The sequence below is a fragment of the Barbatula barbatula genome, assembly GCF_947034865.1.
Source record: "Barbatula barbatula genome assembly, chromosome: 7".
Classification (NCBI taxonomy): Eukaryota; Metazoa; Chordata; class Actinopteri; order Cypriniformes; family Nemacheilidae; genus Barbatula; species Barbatula barbatula.
In genome coordinates this window covers 15240331-15261952 of record NC_136770.1, presented here as the reverse complement: position 1 = coordinate 15261952, position 21622 = coordinate 15240331, and the positions used below count along the sequence as shown (strand labels likewise).

The following is a 21622-nucleotide window of genomic DNA, read 5'->3' as shown; positions in this document are numbered from 1 at the left end:
ATACGACTTCCTCTCTTTAGTAGAACACAAATAAAGAACTCTATATAAAAACGGCGTCACTGTACATCCCTCCAAAGAAAGAAAGTCAAGACTCTATGGTGTGTTTTGTTCATAGGAACATTGCTTCACAGACCATAGCGCGTCTCAAAGAAGTGGCACGTCGCATTTTGAACTGCCAAGACACGGAGCAAGTCAGCAAGGAACGTTCGGCTTCTCTGGACCTTTTGCTGCGCTTTCAGAGGCTGCTTGTCTGCAAGCTGTATGTGGGTGTCAATGGCACAGTAGGTGTAGGAGGATACAGTAAGTAACCACAATTTCTTGACCTCAAGATTTAGTGTTGCTTGCTTATAAGGACTTGATCTAGTTAACAGTAACTCTTATTGTCACAGCTCTGAGTCACTCTGAGATTCTAGGAGTGGGGTCTTTGTTGAAAAAGTACATGGCTTTGCTGTGCACACACATCGGGGACATTCTTCCTGTCTCCACCAGCATCGCCCATAACAGCCACCGGCACTTCGCAGAAGTGGCACGTGTCCTTGAAGGAGACCTAACAGGTGAGAATGTGATTTTGTTTTATTGCACTTTTCCACTGTGATAATAGGTGTTTCTGATTTAAAGGGACACTACAGTGTATTTTCAAACCTTTATTCTGTTTTATTTGGGTAATAGTGTTTTTGTGTCATTTTTTTTCCTCACAAATTTTTTTAAAACATTAGATCAACCTTAAAGTAAACAAGCAACGACTCTTTCTTCGGTAACTTCTCTTCTGTTCTCTCTTCAGGTGTATTGCTTCCAGAGTTGATCGTATCCATTGTTCTGCTGCTGACTCGTGATGCTGGCCTGATGCAGGAGACCGGATCCATCCCTCTCCTTGCGGCTTTGCAAGAGCACCTGGATCGATTCAACCATCTTGCTCCTGGTGCAGAAAGAGATGACAATGAGGATCTCGCCTGGCCTGGACTAATGGGTACGAGATCATTCTGTCCCAGCACTTCCTTCCTAAAAGGTCTGATTCCTTGTGTAATGCCCAGTTTCCATACAGGTTTCTTTTTCAACGGATCGAGTTCCAAGAACAACGAAGAGGTGTCACTTATCCGAAAAGCTGACTTGGAGAACCACAATAAGGACGGTGGCTTCTGGACCGTCATTGATGGGAAGGTCTATGATATCAAAGACTTCCAGGCTCAGACTTTGACTGGGAACAGCATCCTTGGTATGCAGATGTGTAATATGCATCGCTATTTAAAAGTTTTTTTTAAATCTTTAGGAGAATACATAACGTTCTATAGTAGATTTGTGTTCCACAGCCCAGTTTGCAGGAGAAGATCCTGTGGTGGCATTGGAAGCAGCACTTCAGTTTGAAGACACCAGGGAGTCTATGCAAGCTTTCTGTGTGGGCCAGTACATAGAGGTATATCCGCATTTATACGAAACTTTTATTTTGTGCCCACTTTATCTGAAAAGCATTTAACCCTCACGGTCTGGTTCTGATTGGCTGTTTCATTCTTGTCATTCTCCAGCCCAATCAGGAGACGGTGACGGCGCCTGACCTTAGCAGCTTATCCTCCCCTCTGATAGATGCTGAGAGGAACCTTGGTCTGCTGCTAGGTTTACATGCCTCCTATCTGGCTATGAGTACCCCTCTCTCTCGCATAGAGATTGAATGTGCCAGTGAGTCTGTTTATTCATATTATAGTATCGCAAGTGTCATTTTAGACCTTGGCAGATTTAAAGGGATAGTTCACCCAAAATGAAAATTCTCTCATTTCAAACCTGCATGGCCTTCTTTTTTCTGCAGAACATAAAATATATATTTTAAAGAATGTTAATAACTGAAAACCGTTGGTCCCCATTGACTTAAATAGGTTGTGTCTCCGTACAATAGGAGTGAACTATTTCTTTAAATAAATGATCCTGACTTTTTTAATCTCCTTTATACTTTTGCCTTTCAGAATGGCTCCAGTCATCGATATTCTTCGGTGGTCTGCAGACGAGTCAAATCCATTATAATTATAATGAGGAGAAGGATGAGGACCACTGCAGCTCACCAGGGTCCACCACACCAGACAAATCCAAGCTCTACTGCCGAAGAATCACCCTTAGCGATCACGCCCAGCCCTTTCTGCAGGCCATCGCTGACAATACCACCCAGGACCACACTGTGAAGGTCAAACATGCAATACAATATGCATTCATTTTAATTGAGAATCATTAAATACATAATTTGGAATTTTAGTAAATAAAAAAAATCTAAAGTTGATTGTCTGAATGATAAAATGTGGTTTACATTTTTTTTAAATAGCATTAATATCCGATTGTTTGTGTTGTATGTATGTAATGCTATTTTACAGTATTGGATTTCAGAATCTGTTTTACAAATGTTTTCCAACGGTTAATGTTTGATGCTTTTTTGTTTCTCTGCAGGACTTCTTATGCCAAATCGAGCGCTGCTGTAAACAGTACCATCTCATTACGCCCATCACATTCCCTCTAGAACACCCGGTGGAGGAAGTGGGCCGCCTGTTGCTCTGCTGTCTTCTCAAGCATCAAGACCTTGGTAACCATAGCAACCACCATTGACTGCAACAGACAGTTTAGCTTTTTCATGTTTCTCAAATCTTGTAGTCTGAACAAACTGGTTCTGCTACAAACTGTGAAACTACTTTTCTATTTTTTCTTTTGTTTGTACCTTTTATACTGTGATCCGTGAGTGATCAATTGGTGATGTTTCTTGCACAGGTCATGTTGCCCTCTCGCTCGTCGATCAATGTGCCTTGGGTGTGGACCAGGGTAAACAGAGGTCCCTCCCCAAATCTGTGATTGACGTGTGTCGAATGGTGTACCAAGCGAAGTGTTCTTTGATTAAAGTGAGGAAGATTAATATTACCGATCAAATGCCTCACGATGACCTCATTGCCTGATTTTTGACCTCTCCTGTTTGATGTTTCCTCTAGACTCACCAAGAGCAGGGGCGCTCTTATAAGGAGGTGTGCGCTCCTGTGATCGAGAGGCTGCGTTTTCTGTTTAATGAACTTAGACCTGCGGTCAGCAACGACCTCTCTATCATGTCCAAACTGAAGCTGCTCAGCTCACAACCTCGCTGGAAGAGGATCGCACAGAAACTCATCAGAGATCGACGCAAAAAGAAATGTAGTTAAATGACGTTTAAATGAATGCTGATATAATTTGACTCAATGTAAACGTCATAACAAGGTTTGTTGATTGTTTCTCACAGTGCCCAAAAAGTCTGAGTCAGCTGATGTGGAGGAGTGCAAGCTTGAGAGGGAAGGGACCAATGAGGAGCCACCTGCTGCGATAAACCCCGCCCCTGTGGACAAAAAGCAAACCGCTGTCAAGTCCCAAAAGGTTGGCTGTTTTCTGTTTGTTGTCAAATACCTTTTGTATTGAACAGAACTTTCTTTTCACAAAATGTATGCAATAAAGCATCAACTTCAGAAAATATTTCATTTTAAGTTGCATTGTAGTTTACATTGAGACGATTTTGTTTTGATATTCTTTAAGGAGGTGTATGGTTAAATGTGTACTTGTGTGACAGGATAAATGGCAGCCTTTGCTAAACACCATTGGCAGTGTTCAAAAGTACCGCTGGCTTCGGCACAGCGTTCAGGGTTCCTCTCAGTCCAGCCTCATGAGCACCATTGTGGAGTTTGCTTTGAAAGAGGAGCCGCTGGATGTGGAGAAGATGAGGAAGTGCCTCCTCAAACAGGTAGTTTAACTAGTTATTCAACCTCCTCCAGAAACATGACACTTAAATCACTTAGGGACTATATTTAGCTGCACAACTGTTATAGCTCTTTCTACCACATCGTTGTGATGACAATCTCACTCTTGTGTCCAGCTGGAGCGAGCTGAGGTCAGACTGGAGGGGATAGACACGATGCTGAAGCTGGTGTCCAAATGCTTCCTCCTGCCTTCTGTACAGTACGCCATGCTCTGCGGCTGGCAGAGAGTCATTCCTGAAGGGACCAATATTGGGTAGGTACAAAATATACGTATGCAGATTTACAATAAATATACGTGTTCTAAAGATGCGTTTTCTGAATAGGGAGCCTTTGTCTGACTGTCTGAGGGACGTAGATCTGATTCCTCCATTTAACCGCATGTTGCTGGAGGTGACTTTTGGTAAGCTTTATGCGTGGTCCATCCAGAACGTCCGCAACATTCTGCTGGAGGCCAGTGTGAAGTTCAAAGAGCTGGGTATGTCTGAAGCCAATCATTCCTAACCATGCTTATATTATTTGTCTAAAAAAGCAATGACATTAAATAAGTACTGTATTATTGATTTGAAACTTTAAAGGGCCCCAAATGTAGCCAGTCCACAGAATGTGTCTGTGAAGTTTCAGCTTGAAATACACCACAGAGCTTTTATTAAACTGTGCCCTACATGTCCATTTTTCTTATAAAACCAAACACATTGTTTTGTATAAGTGAGAGTAGCTACACAAGACAAACTAGTTATTTGTTGAAAAACCGAGCTTGGGGTTTTCTGAGTAAATGGACAAACACGTTATGTCCTTAAAGATCCAATAAAATCAAAATGACAGTTTTTTCCCTTTTATTAAAAATGAGTGAGCCTTAAGGACATCAATAATCTCATATGCTATTAAGCGCTGACAAAATATTTAGGAGATATAACCGTTCAAAACTGACAGTCTGGCACGTGCGCTCGAATAAATCTAGAAATTCCATGACATCACGCTAGACTTCAGCCTCTCATCAAAGTTCTCGTCCAATCAAATCCGCTTTACCATCCGAAGAGTCCCGCCCCTTCACTAGGAGAGCTGCGGATGCGGCGCCACAAAATCAGTCACTTGTTCGCACATTCATGATGAATGACTCATAATGCTCTAGATTGGAGATGGGGGATTATCCAGAGAGTTACCACTAAGTCTCTTTACCATTAAGTCTCAATTTCGCATGAGTGTCATGTGAGGGGTTGCACGTGAGCGTCTTCCGGTTCAAAGACATGATAGCACAGAGCTGATCATTTAAGTGATCATTCATGTAAACCGCAGAGAAACGCAACGTATCTGACCCTTTTCAAGTGTACACAGAATATTGAAAGTTAAGGCTATATGGAAGAGATCGGACATAGCAGCCTTGATAAGTAAAGAAGACAACAAACGCCACTCACCAATGTAAATAACAAGCAATCACTGATTCTCAAAAAACTTAACAACACTGTGGCTATTACGCTGTTACATGCAGCTCTGCCAGGCTGACTGTGTGCCGTAAATTAAACGCTATTGGTTATTATAAAAGGGGGCGGGATCACTAGATATGTCTCGCACTGTCTGCATTTTTCAGTTAAGCTTACGTTAACATATCAAATAATGCTGTGCGTTCCAAGGCATTGCAGTGGGGCTTTAAATCCGCCACATTGATAAACGCATCATCTCTATAAAACTGAAAACATGCTCTCTATGAGTGAATGCACAAACGCGTTATGTCTTTACAACGGCAAATTGTTTTTATAAGTGACAATACACAGGCAAACATGTCATATGTTTAAAAACTGAAAACATGACCCGTGAATCCAGCATTTTACTAATCATTCTTTTGTGAAGCATCCCGGTGTAAAGGGACTTCACCAGATGCACATTCCATTGAGTAATAAAACAATTCCACAGCGTCTTCAAAGACTCGGATGTCGGGAGTAAAATAAGACTTATGTTCAGTCCTGCATCCAACAACAAAACACCTTTGAATAAGATGTGTATTCATGCGTTATGTGTTTTTCATTGCAAACCTGTAGGACTTTCTTTCTTCCTCGGAACACAAAATAAGATATTTTAAAGAATGTTGGTAACCACATGACGCCGGTACACATTGACTTCCATTGTATGGACACAAACCCAATTCAATGACCACTGTCGTTGTTTAATGACCAGCATTCTTCAAAATATCTTCTTTTGTGTTTTGCTGTAGACAGAAAGCCATACAGGTGTGAAATGACAAGAGGTTGTGTAAATAATGACAGAATTTGTATTTTTGGATAATGTTTACCTTTAAGTGCAGTATTGCTGATTATTATTTTGGATCTATCTTCAGGTGTGCAGCCAGTTCCGCTGCAAACCATCACTAATGAGAACCCAGCGGGCCCCAGTCTGGGTACCATTCCTCAGGGACGCTTTCTGCTGTCCATGCTTCACATGCTCACTCTCAAACATGGATCCAACAGCCTCAGCCTGCTTCTAAACTCCGGCATCCTCGCACTGACCCAAAGTGTTCTCAGACTCATTGGTCAGCTCCACATTCACCACCACAAGATTTGTTTTCTTTTGGAGATAGTCCTCTGTTGTCATGTAGAATGCATTCTTAACTATGTGATTAGGGTCAATTCTACAGTTCGGTATCTTTCAAGTCCCCAGTATTGTATTAGTAATATTAAATGTCGCCCGATTTAATTTGTAAGGGCAATTTGTTACATACAAAATGTGATTGATTTTAAGCTTTTTTTACGGAGTTCCTGTATGATTTTTGAATGTATTGAATTGTAGCAATGACACATTCATTTAATATAATTATAAAAAATGTACTTAATGGTGGTTTCTTACAGGTCCCAGCTCTGACAGCTCTGAGGATGAGCTGAGCTCTGCCGCTCATGGAGGATCTGCTACAGTTCTTGAAGAGTCCAGGAAAGAGACAGCCCCCACCCCTCTCCCTGCATCTGGTCCTGAGCTGGCTGCTATGATGAAGATCGGCACCAGGGTCACGAGAGGACCTGACTGGAAGTGGGGAGACCAGGTGAGCTGAATACTTCATGTGTGATGAATCACGGCTCCATCAGTTCAGCATTCTTTACTCCTGACAATAGCAAGTTGGTGCATTAAGGTGTTTGTATGCTGTTTGTAGGATGGCCCACCACCAGGCCTGGGGCGTGTGATTGGGGAATTGGGGGAAGATGGCTGGATTAGAGTTCAGTGGGATACCAGCAGCACTAACTCTTATAGGATGGGTAAAGAGGGCAAGTATGACCTTAAACTGGCTGAGCCACCACTTGCCGCACAACCCGCCACAGAAGACTCGGACACTGAAGATGACACAGGTGAGTTCTACTGATATGGTACAGTTTAATCCATGATAACATAAAACAGAGTCTTTACTACCCATCTTAAGGTGTTTTATTGCCCTCTATGTTGCCATGTTGAAATATGGGTCAGTTTGTGTTAAATTTATTGTTAAAAAATCCCTGGGATCGAATCCATGATCTTGCTGTTTGTAGCGCCATGCTCTAGCCACTGAGCTACAGGAAAGCAACAGAGGAAAGCAAAATTCAAGTCACATTTATTTAACTTCCGGAATGTTGTTCTATATGTGTTCTGTCTGTGGTGTCTCTCAGAAGGGGAAGTGATGGAGAAGAGTGCTCACCCTACTGCCATCATGTTGACCAGTACAGTAAACCTGTTAAAGACGCTGTCTCTGTCCTCTGGGATTCATGCTGAAGTGATGCAGACAGAGGCTGTTAGCACTCTGTGTGGTCTGCTCAGGATACTGGTGGAGAGTGGAGCCAATGACAAGACTGGTAAGTATTTTTGCCTCAATGCCTGGGGTAAAGGAATAGCTAATCCAAAAATAAAAAGTCTGACATTATTTATTCACCCTCATGTCATTCAATTTTGTTAATGGTTTTTTTTATGAAACTTAGGGTTATTTTGTGAAATGCCTCAGTGGTTTTGGTATAATGGTCCAAAGTCAATAGAGTCTAGTGTTGTTTGGTTAGCAGCATTCTTCAGAATACCTTCTTTTGCATTAGAAGAAATTCAGAAGAAAATAAGTCATACAGGAATTGGATGGACGTGAGGTTGAAAAAGTGATGAGAGATTTTTCATTTTTGGCTCAACTATCTCTTGAAATTGAATGAATTTGTATTGGTCTATACATAAGGGATAGTTCACCTTAAAATTGAAATTCTGTCATCACTTATTCATTCTCAGGTTGCTCCAAACCTGTTACCATTTATTTGTTCTGCTAAACACAAAGGAAGATATTGGAAAGAATGTCAGTAAACCGATCTCATCCATTGACTCCCATAATATTTATTTGACCTACCATGACAGTCAATGGGGGACGAGATCTGTCTGGCTACTAACATTCTTCCAAATATTTTCCTATGTGTTCTTCAGAACTAATGTATACAGGTTTGGAACAACCTGAGGATATCTGAGTAAATGATGACAGAATTTCATTTTTAGGTGGATTGTCCCTTTACAGTAAAAGCTGCATGTCTGCCATACAACATTGTTACATACACACTTATAAACCATTATTACTTTTTTATTATAATTTTTCCATTGTTTATGTCTATATTATTTGTAGTGCAACAAGCAGAATTTGTTTTATTTGGGAATTGGGTTGTGTTCGTATATGGACATAGGACTACAAATGCCTCTTTTTCAAAATTTCTACACAAACAGTGAAATGCTGCTACATTCTGATCTATATATCCTTTCTTCTCTTCTTTGAGGTTGTTCCTCTTATAAGCTGGTATCCCGTGAACAGCACAGGACCTGGTGCACTCTGGGATTTATTCGCAGTATAGCACTAATGCCTCAGATGTGCAGCACTCTCAGTTCAATAGCCTGGATCAATCTACTCATACGAATCGTGGAGGGACATAACTCCTTCACTGCTGTTACACTACAGAGACAGGTACTAGTCTAACGCACCATAACTGTGTTCAACATATTGTAGCATACTATTATTTTTTTTATGTATTCACGAGTAACCCTTTATTTTCAATGACACAAATAACCTTGTACGGAGCAACATAGACAACATCTTTTCTTGAATGCATACTACATATACTATAGTATTTACATAATAGATTATAGTATTTGATTCTAAATATGGCACGATTTGGTACCTTAATGTGTAAATTCAATCCAAACAGTACCAGAGGGTTTAAATCAGCACAATCTTTAGGTCACATTTTAAAACATGTCATCTCGCTCCCTGGCAGATTCTTGCCCTCCGGCTGCTGCAAGCAGTGTTGCCATCCTGGGACAAAACAGATCGCACTCAGGATATGAAGTTCTTAGTGGAAAAACTCTTTGGTTTCCTGGGCAGTCTCCTCAGCACTTGTTCCTCAGACCTGCCTCTCCTAAGGGGTACTGTATATTTACTCTTACTTGCTAGAACTCCTCCCTCACTACATTCTGTTTTAGTAGTTAGTTTTTTTACATTTATTATTATGAATATATTTTTTTACAGACGGTTCTATGCGTAGAAGAAAGTCCCGCCCTCAAGCCTCTCTGACAGCCACCCACAGCAGTACATTAGCAGAGGAAATAGTCGGTGTACTGCGTACGCTTCACTCCCTCAGCCAATGGAATGGCCTCATTAACGAATACATTAACTCCCAGCTCAGTGGTATCGGTGACATCATGGCAGGCAGACACCCGGAAGCAGTAAGTTAGAATTTGAATGTCATGTATATATATTTTTGTTTTTCCAAGTAGTTTTATTTGTTACAAGTATTACAAGTGCACTTTAACCCTGTATTTCAGGCTGTGCTTGAAGACTACCTTCCCAACGCCGAAGCTCCAGCAGTTGGCAGTTTGATGGCTGTCTTGGCAGTCATTGGTGGGATCGATGGGCGGCTGCGTCTGGGTGGACCTGTTGTTCACGAGGAATACGGGGAGGGCACCGTGACTCGCATCACGCCTAAAGGACGAATCACTGTGCAGTTTCACGAGATGAGGACCTGCAAAGTGTGCCTGCTCAGCCAGCTCAAACCGGTACATATGCTCCACCACGTAGGGTGCAGATGGACAACAGACTGTAATTTGTAGAATGTTTAGAGTGTTTATTTGGTAGATGTGTGGCAGTATGCCATGACCTTGACATGTTTAACTGCAATACACTTTGTGAAAGACTTATTACATGAATAATGTGTAATGGGTGTTGTTGGACATATTACGAATATAATAGATGTAAAATATGTCAAATGGAACTGATTATACGGTATACACACTGCTAATTTACATTAAATATGCATGTATATTTGTTGCTTATATTTAGCTTCTTGTTTCCTGTCTGGATTTCTTTTCAGGTTCACATGATTTCATTCAGCATTCAGAATCTGCCCTTCACCGAGCCCATGCTGACTGTGTGGGCACAGCTGGTCAACTTAGCAGGAAGCAAGCTGGAGAAGCAACGCATGAAGAAATCCCTCAGCAGAGGACTTACAGGTACTGACAAATCCATATAACCCACCTCTGTCTCCTGATGTGATCTGGTGGAATGTTTCTGCTTCCTGGTATTCTGCCCAGTTGATCATGTCAACATCCTTTCTGCTTCAGTAAACACAATTTTGCATTTGAAATCAAAGCAAAAAAACATTTACGTATGTTTAATGATAAATTGTGTGTGTTTGTCATTGCAGCAGATCAGGTGGATGTGTATTTATTACGCTGTCAACAGCTCAGGCTGTTCATCCTGAAAGCAGCGAGGGCTCTCCTGTCCCACCAGGACAAACTCCGGCAGATTCTCTCTCAGGCAGCCGTTACAGACGTCAACCCTAACCCTCCGGGTAAGACCAGAATCTATTGACTCTATTGTATATGTTGACTTTCTACCGACAGATTCCGTTTTGCTGCCTGAGCGATATTTGGTTTGTCTGTTTTTGTTAGTTTTTTTCCTGGCTGTTCTATCTGTCTGTTTATTTTGTGTGTGTTGGTTTGTTTATTTGGTTTTGTTTTGTTGAGGTGGTTCACATGACTATTATCAAACACAGATCTAAATGCAGAAAACAAAAAAAGGTTTTGAACAGTTCTTCATGATGTGATGTTATGAAATGAAAATCAGTCCATCAGTTAACTTCACTGACATTACAAAAGTACTGAAGATGTGTTTTGACGGAAGTGACCCAAAGTTGTGACCAAAGGATTTGAAGAAAAGAATGATGATAGCCTTATAAATTGTGGAAGCGCTAGTGTTGACCGCACTGCTATTTATGCGTGTATAATTCATGCATGTATGCGTGGTGCACGCTCAATGTACAGGACAGTTCGGATCAATTAGGCAAAAACACATCTATTGTAAACTACCCGAGATCCGAGGACATTAATATCAGACCCGACCCGTGTCGGAGGCACTCATCAAAGTTCTAGTCCCGAACTCGATCGGGTCTGATGTTGGGTCTACGTGGACTTGTGAAGACCTACGTGTCATCTCGCTGTCTGCTACAACCTCCAGTTTTGTCACTTTTCTGCCTCCTGTTGTTCATGTGTTGAAATTTACCGGGGGTGCTTTTGGAGCCCTGCTTTATTTGATCCTGTAAATGTTGGATTTTAAAGGGGTAATTCACCTAAAAATTCTTTAATCATTCTAAATATGTATGACTTTCTTCTGCAGAACATGGACACAAAACAAAACAAAAGCCTTTTCTGAAATGATCTTATTTTTGTGTTACACAGAAGATAGACTCGTACACAAGGTTAAAACGACATAACCTTTACTGTTATACTTAATGTGTTATCCAACAGCTCATACAAATCAACAGTTCGTTTCACATGATATTGATATTATTTGTGTTTGTGTTCAGAGGATCAGTGCGCTTCATCACCTGATGTGGGTGATTTGTCACCTGAGGGTCCTCAGCCTCCCCTCATCCTCCTCCAGCAGCTGTTATCTGCATCCACTCAACCCTCTCCAATCAAAGCCATCTTCCACCGACAGGAACTGGAGGTCAGATGTGTACCTTTACTTCCTCTGCTTTAAATTTCTATCAGATACATATAATGCTTGTTGTTCTTTGAAATGAAATAAAACATACACATTGGGGATTGCTTATGAATTTGAGATTCAGCTAACACCCAGTTCTATGATTTATTTCAAATATCTTCATTACGGTGTATGTGTGGGTTTTAGGCAGCGGCCCTGGCTGTGTGTCAGTACCTCGCGGTTGAATCCACACACCCCTCGTCTCCTCTGTTTGAGGACAGCAGCTCAAGCGAAGCCACCACTCCGGTCACTGTGCAGCACATGCGCCCACCCAAACAGAAGAAACACAAGACCTCACCTGTGCCTCCAGCTCCCATCGTCCTGCAGCTGATGGAGATGGGCTTTCAAAGGAAAAACATTGAGTTTGCCCTCAAATCCCTTTCTGGAACCACGGGCCCCTCTGGAGTGCCAGGTATCACACCACTGGATATTTGAGACAAATATGTGTGTACGTAATTCCAGTTTACATGTGCATGAATGTTTGCATGGGTTTTAGGTGTGGAGGCATTGGTGGGCTGGTTGTTGGACCATCCAGATGTTCACATTACAGATCTGTCAGATGCTGACACTGTGTCAGATGAGTACTCCGATGAAGAAGTGCTGGAGGAGTTGGAGGAACCTGAGCCCGCCTTCCCTGTTGTGCGTATAAATGCATACGTGTACACGGCTTATATGAGGTGAAGAATGTCTTGGACTCATTAAATGCTAACTGATGGTCTTTCTCCTACACATCAGCCTCCTGGAGTCGTGGTTACTGAGAGTCAGACGTTTAAAAAGAGGTCCGATTTCCAGAGCAATGATGATTATGCTGTATACGTGAGAGAGAACATTCAGGTGAAGAACCGATCACATTCACTGGTGAAATACTACGTCATATGTCCAACTCAAGTTGACCATGTTGAGCATGAGAAGACAGCATCTATTAATTGGATAAAAAAAGTCTCAAAACGTGTTAATATCTTATGCAGTTTTGCTGCTCAAGTAAATCCGTGTTGTTTAAAGTTGAGAATTTCAAAATAAGGCTTTCCTTAAGCCAGGACTAAGTTAAATAAGCATATTTAAATTGCTTTTATTAAAAAGCCATTGATAAAAATATTACTAATGTGCATCTTGAGACAAAACAATGGCAATTACATCTTTTAAAATATGTCAGGGCAATTTATTTTTAGTTAAGACCGCTCAAACTTTCATTTAAGCCTTTTGTGAAACCTGGCAAAGACATTTTGTTGTGTGCTTTGAGATTAAGCATTCAGACTCTATGGGACAGTTTGTGTGGTCACTTGAATTGGTGTCTGAGACTCCCGGATGTGTTATCGATGAGCTGATCTGAGACCTGTGTGTGTTGTAGGTGGGCATGATGGTGCGATGCTGCAGGACATATGAGGAGGTGTATGAAGGAGATGCGGGTAAAGTGATCAAGCTGGACAGAGACGGTCTGCATGATCTTAACGTGCAGTGTGATTGGCAGCAGAAGGGAGGAACTTACTGGGTTCGGTACATCCACACTGAACTCCTGGGTAACATTTTTTCTACACCACTATGAAAGCGCATACGATACAATTGTATCGAAAACAGTGATAAAATGTTTTTTGGCTTTTCAAATTCCACCCTTTTGTGGCTTCCAGGATTTCCTCCTCAGAGTTCTCCATCTCACATAAAGATTGGCGATAAGGTACGAGTGAAGCCTTCGGTTACAACGCCAAAGTACAAGTGGGGATCTGTCACTCACAGGAGTGTAGGTGTGGTTAAAGGTGAGATTATATGACATGACTCATTTTTGCGATGTAGCTCAAGACTATATGACAGGATTGTCTCTGCCGAGGTTAAATGCAAATATGTGTATCTAGCTTTCAGTGCCAATGGGAAGGATGTGATCGTAGACTTTCCTCAGCAATCACACTGGACCGGACTGCTTTCAGAGATGGAGCTTGTGCCCAGCGTGCATCCTGGTGTCAGGTGTGATGGCATGCAATGAAATAGGCAGATGAGGAGAGGTCCACATTGGAACAACATTCTAACAATTATTCTTGTGACTTCAGGTGTGACGGATGTCAGATGTTCCCTATAAACGGACCCAGGTTTAAGTGTCGGAGCTGTGATGACTTTGACTTTTGCGAGAGCTGCTTTAAGACCCGTAAACACAACCCTAGACATTCATTCGGTCGAATAAACGAACCAGGTCCTTCTCAAGCTTTTTTAAACATCAATTTAAAATCAAAGTATTCGTTATATTTCTCATAGTATGTGTCCATTCGTTCATGACCTAATTCTTGATGTCTGACCTGTAGGTCAGTCACCCACGTTCAGTGGGCGTTCGGGTAAGCAGCTGAAGAGGCATCACAGCAGTCAGCGTGGGATGCTGATTGACGAGTGGTCCAGAGTGGTGAAGAATCTCAGCGTGTCGTCCTCCATCAACCAAGCGTCTCGGCTCGTAGACTGTGGAGAGCAGTGCTGGCAGTCTTCGGGCTCTCAGGGCAAGGTCAGTCTGAATCCAGATGTTTTTCCAGATCAATACTTAATACTGAGTTTATTTAGTGAAATTTTATGTAACCATCATTACTAGTTAGGCAGTCATATGCTTGACACGCAGGGATCTCTTGGGTATGGACTTTTGGTATACGGGGCTAAAAAGACGAAGCTCAGAAGATAACATCATCGTATTTTAATATAAAATAGTTTGTGTTTAACTTAAGTAAGGAAGTCACTGTACATATGTAATGGCATGAGAGAATTTTCTTATTTGGGTTAACCAAATATTAGGTAGTTCCTAACTGTCGAATCTTCTCAACAGCACTGGATCAGGTTGGAGCTCTTCCCAGATATGCTGGTCCACAGGCTTAAAATGGTAGTGGATCCTGCTGACAGTAGCTACATGCCTTCACTGGTGGTGGTGTCAGGTAAAAAAACGATTGACATGTCTTTCTGAAATGTGTTAAAGCATTTTTCTGTCATCCTTCGATAAGACTCATGTGAGTAAATTGATCGTTTTTGCTTTTGTTTCAGGTGGAAGCTCGTTCAATAACCTGATTGAGTTGAAGACCATCAATATCAATCCAACAGACACTGCTGTCTCTTTGCTCAATGACTGTACAGAGGTTGGTTTGATATAAATGACATGTTTGATATGTCTTTGAGATGTTTCTTTGGGCTGTTTCTGTTTATTATATTCGTTAGATTTTTCAGTTTCACAGATATGTAGAGATTGCCATTAAGCAGTGCCGGAGTTCGGGAATCGACTGTAAGATCCATGGCTTGAGTATAATAGGTCGAGTACGTGCCGAGGACGAAGATCTTGCCACTGTGCCTTTCCTGGCATCTGACAATGAGGAGGAGGAGGAGGAGAAGACTGCAACCGGAAGGTGCGTAGTAAAGGTTTGGTAAAGATGGAAACATACTGATGCATCGCAATAAATCTTTTAACTGCATTTCTCAAAACAGTCTTTCTAGAAAAAGGTTTTCTGGACTGGAGTCTGCTGCCACCATTAGAACCAAAGTCTTTGTCTGGGGTCTCAATGATAAAGACCAACTTGGAGGACTCAAGGGGTCCAAGGTCAGTAATGTGAAAGTCATTAGTTTACTCCAAATTTTTTTTACAAGGCAATGTTTTATTAGCAAAATTTGTAATCTCTTACTTTTTCTGCACATTGACATTGTCTAGTGCTGTAACTAGAGATGCACCGATATAATGACCAATTATTGGTATCGGTCGGTAAAAGAGATTTCAAGCTGTCGCTATCAATGATCAGGGACGATAAAACCTCTGAATCAAAATAGGATGGGAAAATGCAATAAATTTGTGCTCTGTTTATATAAAATGTTTAGAAACATCACCTATTTGATGTTTAATATTAATAGGCATTTTATGACTTCATAATGTTCAGAAAGTTAATAAATATAAACATTTTGTTTAAGCAACACTTTAGAACCTTTGCTGACGGCTTCCCCATGTGGTTGATAAGCGCAATTGTCTGCTAGCTGTGTTGTGAATAATGTCCCTGTATAAGCTTCTCCGTGAGCAGCGTGAATTTATTTATTGAGTTGGTGAAACCAGCGAACGGCGAAACGTCTAGAAACCATATCACACTCTTCCGCTGGCAGGGATGGACGGGGCTGTGTGTACCGACCCGAACACAGAACTTTGACAGTGCGTTCCAAATGGGATTTAACGCACAACGAAGCAAAACAATCATGGCCCCATATTGAAGGGTAGTTCCAAACCGAAGTGCTCGTAACTGGCCACTTCAAAGGGCTCTTTCAGAATAAAGGATTTCGAAGGATACAACTAATGGACACTTCGGGCCTCCATGATTCTTTGCCAAGCGGCAACCTTCCGATCTCTCTCTTAAAGCCAACACGGAAGTGACTTAAACTGCAATTCATTGACTGGTCGATAGAGACTAGCTCCAAAATACAGCAGAATCTCATTGAGCCCCGTGTAAAAATGGGCAACTTTAAAGCAGAATTAAACATGTTTACACCCTGGTCCCAAAAAATATTTTTGTCTTTATAGCTAATTTTATAGCTAATTCTTGACAACTGTGGAGGGTGAATTTCTTCTTCTAATTCTGCAAATTAGGTGCCAATTATAAGTGGTTTCAGCAATTAGGCGCCTCAGCTCCAACCACGTCCCGCCTCTTTACTCATTTACGATTATCCGGGAGTGATGTGCTGCTAAGATGGCGGCGGCTGACTCCGCCCACTTTAACCTTCAAAACAGCTCCTCAGAAACCTACGGGTGACTTCACGGACTTCAAGGGCACTTCAAGAAACAGTTGTTTGTTCGAATTGGTGCATCCCTAGTAACGGTATCAGGATTTAGTTTCAGTGCTATAGCTGTAACCCATCTTCTAAAAGAGTACAAAATCCACTGATTCAAAGCAGCGAATACTCTTATTTATTGCTTGTTGTTCTGAAGCTGATCTGGGCTAAAACTTTAACTAAAAGCTTTCTCAGCATTTTGTAAATTTCTTTGAAGAGACCTAGCCAGATTTAAGAGGAAGAAATGAATGTTGAGTTAAGTGGTTTTTTTAACAAACATTTAATAAATTGTATATTCGTATATTCATAGAAGAAAAAATACTGGGGGGCCATCAAGGTTTTGAGAAAGTAATTTCACCTTGTCTCTTGTACTGTCTCACAGATAAAAGTCCCGTCGTTCTCAGAGACCCTGTCTGCTCTGAATGTAGTGCAAGTGGCTGGAGGCTCTAAAAGTCTTTTTGCTGGTGAGTTATTGTCTCTAAAGACACCTGTGAGCCTTTGTGTAGAGGATTGTGAACTTCTAATACATCAGGTTTTTATAAAATACAGGTTTTATAACCATGAGACCCTTTAAACTGCCTTAACAGTGTAGTTTTGTTAGGTATGACACAAAATGTTAAAATCAATAGCGTACAGTGAATTACAGATGCTTCAAGTTAAAGCATCTGCCAAGTACATGCTCTACAAGCAAATTGTCAATTGATGTGCACCTATTTGTACTCATGTATTGGCTATTTTACTGCTTTAAAGTGATAGTTCACCCCAAAATGAAAATGATATCACCATTTCCTCAACCTCTTGTCATTTAAAAGCTTTATGACTTTCTTTCTTACACAGTACACAAAAGAAGATATTTTGAAGAACGTTGGGAACTGAACAGCACTGGCCCCCATTTACTTGCATTGGTTTTGTGCTCGTACAATAGAAGTAAATGGGGCCAACGCTGTTCAGTTACCAACATCAAAATATCTTCTTTTGTGTACTTTGGAAGAAAGAAAATCATAATGGTAATATCATTTTCAACCACTATTTCCCTTTTTTGTTCCATACAGTGACTGCTGAAGGTAAAGTGTATGCTTGTGGAGAGGCCACGAACGGAAGGCTTGGTTTAGGACTGTCCAGTGGAACAATCCCCATACCACGTCAGATATCTGCCCTCAGCAACTATGTGGTGAAGAAAGTCGCCGTACACTCAGGTCTGTCCCTTCTGTTTTCCATTTTAAAGGAAACATCCTGTAATGTCCCTTAGAACCTGTGGTTTAACACCATTCGCTATTTTTCTGCAGGTGGAAGGCATGCAATGGCTTTGACTGTAGATGGAAAAGTGTTTTCTTGGGGTGAAGGAGATGACGGAAAGCTTGGACACTTTAGCCGGATGTAGGTTTTTATATCTCTGTCTCAACGGTGATACAGCACATACAGAACACTTTCAATTTATTGATGGTTTACGTTGTTTTTCACCAGGAACTGCGATAAGCCACGGCTAATAGAGGCACTGAAGACTAAACGCATTCGAGATATCGCCTGCGGCAGCTCTCACAGCGCTGCCATCACATCCAGTGGAGAACTGTACAGCTGGGGTCTGGGGGAATATGGACGTCTGGGTCATGGAGACAACACCACCCAACTGAGACCAAAACTGGTATTTGTTTGACTTACAGTCCATAAACTAACAGTGCATCCAAAATCAGAAACTTGCTGGCAAGCGCCTCACGAGAGCCCTGACCCAGAGAATCAGCAGTCTTTACTGATTGATGATTGGCTCGTTTTACTGGAAGGCGGGACTTCCTTTGCTAAAGCGGTCATATTGAGCGTTGCATTCCCCGCCATTCATTGTAACAGCAGTGGCGCATCTTGTTAATTTAATATCTTTGGTATGAGTAACTAGTAGTATGTCGGAAACCTCAGAATGTACAAAACAGTAGGCTAGAAATAACCGGATGGTCTACTGCTTCCGCCGAGATTTGTGAGTGTGTATCAGATAGACACTTCTCTATCCCATGATGCCACGGGAGCTGATCAACGGTCAAATTTCAAAAGTTAGTGAAATAAATAAAGCAGAAAAACTTCAAAGCAGATGTCCACTTTTTTAAATGTAAGTACAGATTAATGAATTTCTTGTGAATAAATTGTTTGTACCAATGCCTAGGTTGGTACATGTTGATGTTAATACGTCATAGGTCAAAGAGCATACGGACATGACAATAAAACACGGTGGATGCTGTACGTCCAAAATGTATTCATACTACCCACACACATACTATATAGAATGTACTGTTTTAACGGTCGATAGATAGGTAATACTTTTCTATTCTGAACTGCAGTGTGTCAGTGATTTTGAGAAAATAATCTTTATGCTTTCTGCGACTTTAGATAAATAAATAAACTTCTGTGCATCTGGTTTGCAGGTGAAGGTGCTTTTGGGTCACCGTGTGGTTCAGGTGGCTTGTGGAAGTCGAGATGCACAGACGTTGGCTCTTACAGATGAAGGTAAAAACATAGTTCAATGTGTTGGAATAAAAATTGGTTGATGGGAATGTTAGTCCAGGATTATGTTCTGTGTGGTAACATCACATGCAACGTGTGTTGATGCGGATATATGTTTGGGTTTTAAGGACTGGTTTTCTCATGGGGTGATGGAGATTTTGGGAAGCTAGGACGTGGGGGCAGCGAGGGTTGTAACATTCCTCAGAACATCGAACGTCTGAATGGGCAGGGAGTGAGTCAGATTGAATGCGGAGCACAGTTCTCTCTCGCCCTCACCAAATCTGGAGTCGTCTGGACTTGGTAATACGATTTCAGTTCATTTTCTTTGCCATTGAATTACCTCATCCAAGTATTCCTGTTATTTAGTAGAGCATATTCTTAGCAACGCAAAGGTCATTGCTCTTGAAATTTGAGTAGAATCCTAACAAATGCTTTTTATGCAGGGGAAAGGGAGATTACTTCCGGCTGGGTCACGGCACTGACGTGCATGTGCGTAAACCCCAAATGGTTGAAGGGTTGCGTGGGAAGAAGATCGTTCACGTGGCTGTAGGGGCGTTGCACTGCCTGGCTGTCACAGAAACCGGACAGGTAAGCTGCGTTCACACTCACACTAGTTCACACTAACAAGCAGCTAAATGTAAAAGCACTACTTTTTAAACTTTTTAGTAATACATACACCTCCTACTTTAAAATTTTCGTTTTTTTGACACACTAAGCAAATTATGTCTAGTGAACATTAATAAAATGCCTCTGTGCTCAAATAAGAGGAAGTGATGTTTGTGTAGGTTTACGCCTGGGGTGACAATGACCACGGGCAGCAGGGGAACGGCACCACTACGGTCAACAGGAAGCCCACACTGGTGCAGGGTCTTGAGGGGCAGAAGATCACCCGCGTGGCGTGCGGTTCATCTCACAGCGTGGCCTGGACCACCGTGGATGTCACTACGCCCTCTGTCCACGAGCCTGTTCTTTTCCAGACCGCCCGTGACTCCCTTGGAGCGTCTTATCTTGGTAAATGCTGCTTTATTTTCATTGCTTTCTGTTGCCGTGTTTGCCTGATTCTGTTGTTAAGTGAGGTTTGAGGTGGTGTTTATTCTGCAGGTGTGCCATCAGATAGTGATCCATCTTTACTGAGTAATAAGATCAATGGAGTCAATAGCGTGAAGCCCAACAGGCCTTCTCTGGCAAAGATCCTGCTCTCTCTAGATGGAAATTTGGCCAAACAACAGGCCTTGTCCCATGTGCTCTCTGCCCTGCAGATCATGTATGCCAGGTATGACAACTCAACTTTGTACTCAACGTAAGACTAGTTCTTTTAATTCTTGTTAAACCTTCAGTGTTTAGCATTAACAGAATTGAAGAGCTGCGACAAAAAAGCTATAATTTGTATTTAGGGATGCAGTGGTGGGAGCGCTGATGCCTGCGTGCATGATTCCTCTGGAGTGTCCGTCCAGCTCTCCTGTGCCCCCTTCAGACTATTCCTCAGCCTCCAGCCCCTGTGAAGCTGAAGGTCCAGCACTACCCTCAGATACTGAGGAGCGGGTCAGTCCACACCCCTGGATGGACAGCAAGAGAGGCGATGTGAGGAACAACCCTCGTTTCAGTTTTTAATTTCAACATTTAATTCATTAATGCTCAAATGTTGTTGTGGGGTCCTAGGTGACTACATCTGAGGATGCCACTACACCTTCATCGGCTGTGACTCCCTCTGCTGCCTCCGCCTCATCTCGTCCCTTTATACCGGTGACAGATGACCCTGGTGCTGCTAGCATCATCGCTGAAACCATGACCAAAACCAAGGAGGTCAGCCAATTACATTTTTGACACTAGAACAGATTTAGGTTATATGAACAAAAAGTAAATGTTGTTTTTGTGGTAATTTGATTTAAACATTTCTGCAAGTTTAGGGGATTCAATGCCACAAGCCAGATTTACGATTGCATCACCATGTAATTGTGCAGCTCTGCATATTTATTACTTAGGGGAACAGTAAAATAAAAACAGTAAAATGGCCTGAATGAGGTTTAAATGCCTGCCATGAAAATGAAATGTTTGATCTTGATCATAAAAGGTAAATGGACATTTTACGCCCGCTCAAAAAGTATCACCTTTGCATCATATCAAAAACTAAAGCGATTTCTTTTTGTTTCAGGATTCTGAAAGCCAAAGTAAAGCGGTGGGTCCTGAGCCACAATATCTGGATGAGTTCACCACTCTGCTTATCCCAGAGGACACTCGTGTGATGGTGGACCAGTTGAAACTGGCCGTGTCACTGCGTTCGGGTGATAAAGGCAAAGAGGTTCTATCTGCTGTGCTCTCAGGCATGGGTACAGCCTACCCGCAGGTATGAACCTTATCGCATTTGGTAAGAAAGGGTAAGGTTTCTTTGAAGATATTCTTTTAATCCCTCTGTTTGTTGGCACGCAGGTGGCAGATATGCTTCTGGAGTTATGCGTGACTGAATTAGAAGATGTCGCCACGGACTCTCAAAGTGGACGTCTGTCGTCTCAGCCGGTTGTGGTGGAGAGCAGCCACCCTTATACTGATGACACGTCCACGAGCGGAACTGTGAAAATACCAGGTTACCTGTCATATATGTTAAATGGGATAGTGTTTACTTGGCCTCATG

At 41.9% G+C, this 21622-nt stretch overlaps 1 protein-coding gene across 3 annotated transcripts in view; it reads left to right on the top strand.

The window, feature by feature from the left end:
* Nucleotides 1–21622, top strand: part of herc2 (HECT and RLD domain containing E3 ubiquitin protein ligase 2) — a 50943-nt gene that overhangs the window by 19599 nt on the left and 9722 nt on the right. The window contains exons 21-70 of one of the 3 annotated variants that reach the window (XM_079460445.1): nt 116–300; nt 390–554; nt 782–967; nt 1043–1213; nt 1308–1411; nt 1521–1671; nt 1953–2167; nt 2425–2557; nt 2740–2867; nt 2955–3150; nt 3236–3366; nt 3557–3727; nt 3860–3996; nt 4067–4218; nt 6073–6264; nt 6581–6768; nt 6877–7069; nt 7364–7546; nt 8489–8673; nt 8984–9131; nt 9235–9431; nt 9531–9761; nt 10076–10214; nt 10409–10555; nt 11570–11712; nt 11896–12160; nt 12245–12387; nt 12484–12582; nt 13097–13265; nt 13374–13499; nt 13596–13704; nt 13788–13927; nt 14037–14227; nt 14540–14645; nt 14752–14843; nt 14932–15107; nt 15187–15298; nt 16889–16970; nt 17559–17702; nt 17793–17883; nt 17971–18148; nt 18915–18996; nt 19122–19293; nt 19437–19581; nt 19779–20004; nt 20095–20266; nt 20388–20574; nt 20653–20796; nt 21146–21337; nt 21421–21574. In XM_079460445.1, coding sequence (XP_079316571.1) covers nt 116–300; nt 390–554; nt 782–967; nt 1043–1213; nt 1308–1411; nt 1521–1671; nt 1953–2167; nt 2425–2557; nt 2740–2867; nt 2955–3150; nt 3236–3366; nt 3557–3727; nt 3860–3996; nt 4067–4218; nt 6073–6264; nt 6581–6768; nt 6877–7069; nt 7364–7546; nt 8489–8673; nt 8984–9131; nt 9235–9431; nt 9531–9761; nt 10076–10214; nt 10409–10555; nt 11570–11712; nt 11896–12160; nt 12245–12387; nt 12484–12582; nt 13097–13265; nt 13374–13499; nt 13596–13704; nt 13788–13927; nt 14037–14227; nt 14540–14645; nt 14752–14843; nt 14932–15107; nt 15187–15298; nt 16889–16970; nt 17559–17702; nt 17793–17883; nt 17971–18148; nt 18915–18996; nt 19122–19293; nt 19437–19581; nt 19779–20004; nt 20095–20266; nt 20388–20574; nt 20653–20796; nt 21146–21337; nt 21421–21574 — 7868 coding nt within the window. Of the gene's footprint in view, nt 1–115; nt 301–389; nt 555–781; nt 968–1042; nt 1214–1292; nt 1412–1520; nt 1672–1952; nt 2168–2424; nt 2558–2739; nt 2868–2954; nt 3151–3235; nt 3367–3556; nt 3728–3859; nt 3997–4066; nt 4219–6072; nt 6265–6580; nt 6769–6876; nt 7070–7363; nt 7547–8488; nt 8674–8983; nt 9132–9234; nt 9432–9530; nt 9762–10075; nt 10215–10408; nt 10556–11569; nt 11713–11895; nt 12161–12244; nt 12388–12483; nt 12583–13096; nt 13266–13373; nt 13500–13595; nt 13705–13787; nt 13928–14036; nt 14228–14539; nt 14646–14751; nt 14844–14922; nt 15108–15186; nt 15299–16888; nt 16971–17558; nt 17703–17792; nt 17884–17970; nt 18149–18914; nt 18997–19121; nt 19294–19436; nt 19582–19778; nt 20005–20094; nt 20267–20387; nt 20575–20652; nt 20797–21145; nt 21338–21420; nt 21575–21622 lie in introns of all 3 variants that reach the window. The other 2 variants (XM_079460444.1, XM_079460443.1) reach the window with 2 other exon arrangements.